The 10,486-nt window shown below is 37.2% G+C and overlaps 1 protein-coding gene across 4 annotated transcripts in view; it reads right to left on the bottom strand.

Moving 5' to 3' along the window:
- Positions 1 to 10,486, bottom strand: part of XPR1 (xenotropic and polytropic retrovirus receptor 1) — a 234,292-nt gene that overhangs the window by 223,621 nt on the left and 185 nt on the right. For 2 of the 4 annotated variants that reach the window (XM_040636318.1, XM_040636321.1), the window contains exon 2: positions 10,354 to 10,486. In XM_040636318.1, the coding sequence (XP_040492252.1) occupies positions 10,354 to 10,422 (69 nt within the window). In that variant the 5' untranslated portion in view covers positions 10,423 to 10,486. The remainder of the gene's footprint in view (positions 1 to 10,353) is intronic. The other 2 variants (XM_040636319.1, XM_040636320.1) reach the window with 2 other exon arrangements.

The raw sequence follows: 10,486 nt of genomic DNA on the forward strand, positions 1-10,486 counted from the left end.
TGTGATCTACTGTATTAGATTCAGATAAATGTATTAATGCAAAGTATCCGAATAATCATTAGAACATTTAAATTCATACTGACTCTTGCAAAGAAAATTCATTCTTAAAATTTAAAAGCAAAACAACAACAACAACAACACACATTACAGCAGTGACAACCCTCAGCAAGGTACAGCAGTGAGTCGGAAGCCAATATTCTTATTCTAGGCTCTCCTATCAGCTAGTTTTAAGACTCTGACCACATACATATCTTGGCTTCAATACCCTCAATTAATTCATCTATGAAGTAGACGGGTTGAAAGGTCTTTCTCAACTCCAAAACCAATTCTAGTATTAGAAATTAAATTTTCATTAGAAAATTGAAAATAACTAAAAACTCAAACAACTCACTCAAGCTATTTGGTCATACTTAAGAATACACATGTGAATTTCACCCCAATTAAAAAAAAATACAGACAGTGTCTATAACTTAAATAAATAATGTCTAAATTATAAGTGACCCAGGGAACTTCAAAAACCATATAATTCTTCCCACCTGGTTTTCTCACTATATATAAAAAGGTTAAGGACAATTTATTAATATAAGTATCACAAATAATAAGAGTAATAGCTAAAATCAACAAAGCCATTTTCCAAGAAAATCTGAACTGGATAAGCCGACAGTGACAAGCTTTAAGGCTCAGTTTCCCTTACAAAGATACTGTTAACCCAACATTATCTAGTACCATTGAGCTCTGCTGGAGAAAGAATTTTAATAGCTAATATATAGCTCTTACTATGTGCCAGGCATTGTTCTAAGCACTTTTCATATTTTAATTCCTTTAATCCTCACAAAGTGCTATAACTACTATTATTATCCCTATTTTACAGATGAGGAAACTGAAACACAGAGAGGTTAAGTGACTTGTCTCAGGTCTCTTAGCTAGTAAATTATGGAGCTGGAATATGAACTAGGCAGTCTGGCTTCAGAGTTTGTCCTCTGTATGCATATGAACCTACTAGCATATAAGGCAAAATAATAAGCAATAAAATGAAACAGGGTAATTGTGTTAACTCCGCCACTAACCACACCATGTAACCCTGAATCACTTAACCTCTCTAAACCTCATTGCCCATTTAAGTAAAAAAGGAATTGCGTTAAATAATCTCTGAAATTCCCTACAGGTCTAATTAATGTTCCATGATCTATGAGCTAGAAGCCAAACGCCACAACTTGGCATAGTAACAGCTGTGCCCTATGCCCATTTTTATCTTCCTCTTTTTACTCTTATCACTAATATCTCTTTCTTATGGCCTCATCTTCATAAGGTCCTCTTACCAACTACTATCTAATAATAGTCACACAGATAATCTTGAGGAAAATATAAATTAACTCTGACCTCCAGACCACACTCCACTACCTCTAAACCATGCAGACTGAAACTTGGGACTAAAAACAGACCAGCCAATACTTCAGCAGGTGCTCAAGAACAGATCAGACTACATCTAACTGGATGTATATATAAATGAATGAATTTATTGGTTTATTTTTCATAAAGCAATATGATGTAGGAATTAAGAAGAGCCTACCCACAATTAGCAGTATCAATATATCAATTACTCAATGGCCCTAAGACTCAGTTTCCCCAATCTATAAACAGAGCTAACAACCTACCTAAATGGCTTGCTATAAAGAGAAAATGTTTTTAAAGTACCTACCACAGTGCCTAACAGGGTAAGCACTCAAAAAAATCACAGCTGTTGTTACTGCCCCCTGATATCACCACTGTTGTTATTTACAATTCCTGTATAAAAGCAAAAGCTTTTTATGACAGATTTGATTTCAAATTCTGGCTCTACTACTTGCTAGGTGTGTAGCGATGAACAAACTGATTAATCTCTCTAAAATGAAAATAATAAATCATATTTTGTGAAGATTAAATGAGATTAACCTATGGAAAGCAGCTGACACTGGGTTCCTAACTGCTCAATAAATATTAATTCCATTCTCCTTAATGACAAGCTGATCACATATCTACTAATTCAATTCAAAGGAAAGAGAATGGAATTGGGAATCCCAAGGAAGCCAACTTCACTTTTCCCAAATGAACATCCTTTGTAGTAGGGGAGATACCAGAGAATTCTCACCCAAGAGATTCCCTTATTCCTCTTTGTGCTTCCTAAAATTAAAGAACTTTTTCTCAGGCCATCTCTGAACTTTCTTTTTTTTTTTTTTTTTTTTTTTTTAAGATTTATTTATTTATTTATTTATTTGACAGAGAGAGAGAGAGAGCGAGCCGGCGGGAGAAGGAACACAGGCAGCGAGAGTGGGAGAGGAAGAAGCAGGCTCCCAGCGGAAGAGCCTGATGTGGGGCTCGATCCCAGAACACTGGGATCACGCCCTCAGCCGAAGGCAGACGCTTAACAATTGAGCCACCCAGGCGCCCCCATCTCTGAACTTTCTGAAAGGAGTCCTGGGCTCTAAGGCAACAACTCTCAGAAACCCTTCAGGGAGGGGCCCCTGGCTGGCTCAGTCAGAAGAACATGCAATTCTTGATCTTGGGGTCATGCAATCGAGCCCCCCGACATTAGGTGTAGAGATTACTTAAAGAAACTTAAAAAAACAGAAACCCTTTCAGGGAGCCCAAAAGATCCAAACTCTTTTTTTTTTTTTAATTATAATACAAAACTTCATTTGCTTTTTCACTCTCATTCTTTGACAAGTAAACTGTTTTCCAGAGGCTGCAAGAAGTGTGAGAGCATGTCTCTAGTAGGTACGCTTGTATACTCCTGTGTTTTAAGCATTTCTGTTTTAATTTCTAATACAGCATATATCAGCAGACTCTGGAATCCTCAATAATTGTCAAGAGTTTCAAGTGGTCCCAAAACCAAAAGTTTAAAAACCACTACTCTGAAGTACAAAAAAAGCCTCGAAAGTACATGGATTACTCTGAATTACAAGTTTACCAATTTACCCTAAATAAGTCACACAATAATCTAAAAACTTCCCACTTTCCTAAATGATTACATTTCGGCTCTTCAATCTTAAAAAAATCACTTGTTGGGGCACCTGGGTGGCTCAGATGGTTAAATGTCAGCCTTCGGCTCAGGTCATGATCGCCGAGTCCTGGGATCCAGCCCCACATCGGGTTCCCTGCTTGGCGGGGAGTCTGCTTCTCCCTCTCCCGCTGCCTCTCTCCCCTGCTTGTGTGCCCTCTCTGTCTCTCTCTGTTTCTCTCTCTCAAATAAATAAAATCTTAAAAAAAAAAAAAAATCACTTGTTCACTAATTCTCTATGAATAGTCAGTAATAGAACTAGGTCTAAGGACTTACACCTCCTTATTCCTAGTCTAGTCTTTCTAAATATTGCAGATCATCCTCAGCAAATAAGAGAAGACATAATCAACATATCATCCTCATTACAGAGAATATACAGGTGTAAGTTACGCTTACAGCAGGTTAATTATACTTTCCTCTAACCTCTAATAAATAACTTTTTAAGAATTTTCTGATTAGTACCTATAGATATACCATACCTGCATGGTGATGGGAAGAAAGAGGTAACTAAATCTGATCCTAAAAACAAATTAGATTTAGGGGCACCTGGGTGGTTTAGTTGGCTAAGCATACAACTCGTGATATTGGCTCAGGTCATGATCTCAGGGTTGTGAGATCAAGTCCAGCCCAGTGTTCAACTCCGTGCTCAGCGGGGAGTCAGCTTGAGATTCTCTCCCTCTGCTCCTCCTCCCTCTCTAAAAATAAATAATTTTTAAAAAATAAAAACAAATTAGATTTAAAGGTATATAACATAAAAAGTTTAAAAAGCTAAGGAGAAAGTCTTCCACATCATTTACAAAGGGATCCAAATTTATAACAATGTTCCAAGTCCTCAATATGCAATTTTCCCTTTCCACACCATTTTTAATTCTGAAAACATGCATTGACTGAAATATAAAACCAAAAACAAAACAAACAAAAAATACTATTGTTTTTTCTATTTTTAAGATAATGAAAGAACTAGAATTTCAGGATAAATTGATCAGCCTACAGCAAATAATAGAACCCCTATAAATATTTGTTGGAAATAATAAATAATTTAAGGCATTTATTCATGAGCTTTGTTAACTTGGCTTCTTTCAGCATTTACTAGGTAACAGGAATATGTGAAAAAGCAAATGCCAAACCTAGTGAATTCTGACACTCTCTCAATCCCAAAGGCCAGTTCAATACAAGGGAACCCACAAACCAGCTTGGGTTAAGCTGAAAAACTTGAGCAAAGTCTTCCAAACCTTTTTTTATATCATATCCCTATCAAATACAAAAACAAAAGCTTACTATGTACTTCCAGTATATTTATTGATAAATTATATCCTTCTACAACTGTATATATTATAAAATAGAACTTTTTATTTTTTTTAAGATTTTAATTATTTATTTTGAGAGAGAGAGAGAGAGTGCACGACTGGAAGCAGAGGCAGAGGGAGAGAGAGAATCTCAAGCAGACTCCAGGCTCAGTGCAGAGCCCAACGTGGGGCTCGATCCCAGGACCCTGAGATCATGACTTGAGCCGAAATCAAGAGCCGGACACTCAACCAACTGAGCCACCAAGGCATGCCTAAAACAGAATTTTTAAATAGTTTCTAAAAGTTGAGACAATGATAAACAATTTTTATTTTTCACTTATAAATAGTACAAAAATATTTTTTTAAGATTTTATTTATTTATTTATTTATTTGACAGAGAGAGAGACAGCCAGCGAGAGAGGTAACACAAGCAGGGGGAGTGGGAGAGGAAGTAGCAAGCTCCCAGTGGAGGAGCCTGATGTGGGACTCGATCCCAGAATGCTGGGATCACGCCCTGAGCCGAAGGCAGACGCTTAACGACTGAGCCACCCAGGTGTCCCGTACAAAAATATTTTTAATCTAAGAAATTATCATCAATAACAATACTTTCAGAAAACAACATAACTGAAAAGTTTCATCATTTTTAAAACCTGAGTTTAACATTTTATGATACAGCATTTCAAAGGTCTAGTTCAAACTTCAGGAATTAGTTCATTGTAAAACTTAATTAGAATTGTTATAAACTGAAAAACAGACCTGACAAAGGCAGGATACTCTTAATGCTTAATATACGCTTAGGGTGAAGTTCACTGTGGATTGACAGTGGATGTAAAATCTTATTTCAAAGAATTATCTTAATTATTTTGAAATTTTTTTGGCAAACTCCATGTCCAATCTATTAAAGTGTCATTGTTATTATCTGTAATTTGCCTGACCAAAAACTAGAACTAGAAGTAGAATTATCAGCTCTGCCATTTTTTTTTGTTCACATGTGTTTGCTTTAGTGGTATTGTTGGGGCTTCTTTACAGGAGTCTTTTTAAGTCTAAGTCACATTCATTTTATAAGGGTAAGTTTAGTCAAAACTAGATAATATCCATAAATTCTACATACCTATAAACTAGATGAACTGATATTTGCTGAAAATGGACAAACAAGTAAAAAACATATTAGCAATCCTTTTTTTTCTCAGAATATCTCCTAGCAAGGTCATCAAATTGATCCATTTATTAAATATTAGTAAAATTTTATTTCTTCCTTGTCTTATGCATAAAAATGAATATAACTAACAGTTCTAATATTATCTTCTCTTACTCCATGGAAGTTTGGGGTACTCTCCTTTGGGGACTATGATACAAATATACTTTAAACCCCTAGCCAGCATAAGTCAATCAGTCTCTCAAATGCTTTCCAGATTAGTACTGGATTTGAAGCCAGGACTAATTTTCCATGGTCACCACGGGTCAAATAAGATTCTTATGTTCTTATGATCTGGGCCTTCACCCAAAAGCTGATCCAAAACCAACCTTCAGGGATAGATGGACAAGTATAATCTTTCCAGGATACTCACCCTAACATACTTCATTATACAAATATAATAAAGAATAGTTAATAGATTCCTCTTTTATACAACATTCATTTACTCATTTAAGAAACATTGGTAAATGCCAGGCATCTTATTTACAAGTGTTATCTTAAATATGCTATACTGTACTTTCATTTGCAGAAGTGCATGAAAGAAAAAGTGGTTTGTGCCCCATCGGGTGGCCAAACTGGAAATTTCAAACAAGTTCTAGCAAGACAGGTTAACCCTAACGAATCAACATAATACCTTTGGGAAATTGAAGCCTGCAACACAAGTGTTCTCATGGGATAGTTCTATAAATAAAAATCACAATAAAGTCATGGCAATGTTTCCTTACACTTGAAAAAAAGGAATGTACAGTTTATACAGAATCTCTCCTTTTCCAAATCCTGCAACAAAAAATTAATCCAGGATCATCACTTTTTATTTATTTAAGCTAAATAAAAGTTTCATTGGGTCAGTTTTCCATTCACAGATTAAAACCTCTTCAAAATTTTTCTGAAAGAACCTTAATGTAGAAAGATGCTATTAATAATAGTCCTAGAAAACAAGAGAGCTGGGCAAACCATAAGAGACTCTTAACTATAGGGAACAAACTGAGAGTTGCCGGAGGGAAGGTGCGTAGGGGATGGAGTAACTGGGTGATGGGCGTTAAGAAGGGCACTTGAAGTAATGATGTTGTATGCAATTGATGAATCAACAGAATTCCACCTCTGAAATTAATACTACAGTATATGTTAATTAAATTAAATAGTCCTAAATTTGAATTCTGTCTTCTTCATATATCAAACATAATTAAACCATAAAAACATAAATTTACAGCTAGACAGGTCCTTAGAAAACATAGCCCTGTGAGTTTAGAAACCATCAAGTCCAGTTCTCTCACCTTACAAATGAAAAACCTAAAACCCAGAAAGAGGAAGTAATTTCATCAGGGTAACACACAGCTAGGGTGGCCTGACTCCCAATGCTTACTTACACTTCTATGCTCAAGAGATGAGCTATCTATAAATGATCCCAGACAAACAAGTTAACCTCTCTGGACCTTTGTTTCCCTGTCTGAAAAAAAACAAGAAGGTAGACAGTGTTTAAATTCCCTTTAAAATCCTGAAATTTAGATACCTCATTATTTTAGTATCTTAACAAAACTACCGTATACACTGAAAAAAAAAAACCATTCCTAATTCCTGAGAAACCAAAGCAGCACAGGACCCTAGGGATGAGAACACAAGTCAGCAGCCTAAAGCATCAAAATATTTGCTTCTTTTGCTAATATTCTGTAAAATATTAACACAGTCATACTAGTCTATGTGGTTGAAACTGGTCTGTTAATTTTGATTAATCAATTACAGAGCTCTAAAATTGCCATCACGGATTCTAAATTTTTTTTAAAGTGCTCTCATAAAGATTTATTGATGTTCTATTTTCTATGCAAAATTTACACTCAAATAGATTACTGGAAACAGGGATGGTCTCTGCTCATTTGTGTTTATTCTCTGTAAAAACTATTCACAAATGTATCAAATAGATTTTCTTTATACAGTTTCTTCTTGTTGCTCTCTTTTATGCTTTATTATTCTGCCTATGAAGATTGAATTTATGAACTCTACAATTTATTTTTAAATCAGAAACTCAAGTAGTTATTAGGTTGAGAGTCACTAATATTAATAATTTTTAACATTCCAAAAACCAAAAACCATTAAAAATCTTAAACCAAAAACCTATGAACCACAATGGACCATGAAAAGCTCTAGCCCTATATTCTTACGTTATGGAAAAGGAAAGAGCCCTGAAAAGGCAAAAAGATTGTCCTCAGGGTCTCATGGTTAACATATACAAGAACTATCATTTATTGTGTGACCATGTATACACAATAACACAAATAATTATAGACGTAAAACAAAATTTTCAGTTTCTATCTAATGCTCTCTTATTTCAAATAAAATTTAATGCAGTGAAATGACATAAAAACCAAAGAAGCTGAATAGTTCATAGTGGTTCACAGCACTAGAAAGCACCACAGGCTACACATCAGGGGTAATACCCCAAAATTTCACCACCAGTGTTTGAAAAACAAACTCAAGTGTCTGTTCTGCTAACAGTGTTTCAGGGCATGATCTTCGTACATGAGAAACTACATGTTACTGCATTATAAGAAGGTTCTTTTCTCTAGCAACAGCTAACCTCTTTTAAGATGTCGTTTTTCCCCTAAGTTTTTAAGTTGCCAAAATGCCTGGACTCTGAAAACTCCTATCTATGCCTCTTTTAAGTATTTTAAAGGAATAGCATCAGCTCTTGGAAACAATATACAACACAGACCCCAACCCTATAAAAAAAAATGTCTTTCATGGCTCCAGTTCACAAAGAAAAGTCCCCCTTATTTAATTTTACCTACCAAACAATGAGTTTATCTGGGACAGGAGTCATGTAGTAGGGACTCTGCAGAATAGAATTTCAATTATCCATAATAAATGAATTTTTTAAAAAATAATTCATAATTGCCCCAGGAAAGATAATGCAGTCACACTCCCTCTGTAACCAACCTAACCAATTAGTGTTAGTGTCTAAACGGAGTATGTGAATGAGAAGTCCCAGAATTACTGTGGTTACTCCAGCCACAAAGCTGACATTACGAATCAAGAGGTAATTGAATTTTCAAACTAAATGTTATGCTTCCCCTTCCAGCCCCAGATATTCCAAATTAATACAATTCTATGAGACAGTTAAGTGCTATAATACTTAAAATGAATCACAGCATACAACCAGCCACTATTACTTTTGCCCAAATCAGGCATTCCATACTATATAACAAGTATAAGATGTTGCTTTGGCATGCTGTGTCCTATGCCTCTATGAAGAACTGGCAGTGGTGCTGAAAATTACTACTACAAGATGAAAGACCAATACCCTCCTTTCAATAAAAACCATAATCTGGACTCTAGCCAAGGTTTTAAAACTGACCAAATGTTATTAGAAACAATAAATCAAAAACTCCACAGGATGAAAAGCTAGTGCCTTATTTCATTCTTACAAAATGTAGCCACAAAACACTGTAAGAAAATTAAGTGACAAGAAAGCATTAATAATTCTGGGCATTTCTTCTGGCAATAATCAAATACTGTATTTTACAAGGTTAATTTATTTTACAATCTTCAAGGTTTTGTTTACCTACACCCTTTTCCCTGTCTTCTTCAATTATTACAGCAGCTATATGAAAAATAAACTTTGTGCTATTGCCTAAACATCCTATCACTGAACTTAAATAGAAATTAAAGAGAACTAAAATATTTTAATTCATAAAATGTAGCTAACATACTTGTGTTCATATTGATTTTATACTCTTTGTTCCTGCACACACATAGATGTGAATTCCTGGAGGTTACAGATAAGTCTTTCTTTCTCTATCCAAGGAGCTGAATTGCCAGCAACTGAGAATAACCTATTGCAGTGCTTAAAGCTCTTCAGGTATCTTGCCTTGTGAATATATAAATGGGTTCATTATCTTTACTTTTCCCTATATTAACGTGAGGTTCCTTATCAGTACCTACTGAATACTCTCCAGGAGCTGTTATCACAGAAACTGGGGGGGAAAGAGGGCCATGATAGCTGCAATACACAAGTATGTTTTCAAAGTACATTGTTTACAATACAGTTTTCTCCCTCGCTAACAAAAATCTTAGGAGAGAAAACCTGAAAAATTTAATTATTTTCTTTTCCCCCTTCACTCCATTCCAAAACAACAGGAGAGTCAAAACCAGAGATGTGGTTACTTTGTATACTTCGCGTAATCAGTAAAAAGAACAGTCACCGTCTTATCAAAACAGAATAGATGATTACAATACCTTTCCATACAGTAACCACTGCATATGTGATATACATTTAAATCAAGTTTCAACCCTGTTACAAAGCCTTTGTCGACAGTGGGCAAGTGGGGAAAAGCGGAAGGACTGTAGAATGAAGAAAATCACTAAAGGGTTTTATCTCGGAAGAGAAGGATTCCTCGGTGAGAGGTGAGCAGAGAGAAACAAAACCTAACCTTGGCGAGGGGGCGCTCGCCCAGGGTGGGGACGAGAGGTCAGAGTGAGTGGGGTGGAGGGGATTAGCGCGGAACCACCGCGACCCCGGGCTGCCCTCCCACCACGATTCCCCAACCTGCGGCTCGCCCTCCCACCACTACTCCCCAGCCCCGGCCGAGCTGTGCCCTCCCTCCCGGCCCGCCGCCTGCATATCCGTTACCCCGGCGGCAGCGGGGCTGCGGGGGAGGGGAAGGTCAGCGGGGCCCAGAGGGGGCCGGCCGCGGCGGGGATGCCGCAGTGGCTCCCCGCCGCACCGGGTCAAAGTCCGCCCAAGCGCGGGGAGGCAGCGGGAGCGGAAGGCGGCAGTGAGGTCGGGACTGGCGAGATGGTGGCCCCTCAGAGTCCTCCCACACCCCGGCGGCCGCCGGTACCTCATACTGGATGTATTGCTTCCTCCACTCGGGAGTGATGTGCGCGGAGAGGTGCTCGGCGAACTTCATCCTGCCGTTTCCCCCTCACTCCCACTCGGGTCCAGCAGTTACAGGCGGCGGCGGCGGCGGCGGC

Source organism: Ursus maritimus, unplaced genomic scaffold, assembly GCF_017311325.1.
Source record: "Ursus maritimus isolate PB19 unplaced genomic scaffold, ASM1731132v1 scaffold_2, whole genome shotgun sequence".
In the NCBI taxonomy this organism is placed as follows: Eukaryota; Metazoa; Chordata; class Mammalia; order Carnivora; family Ursidae; genus Ursus; species Ursus maritimus.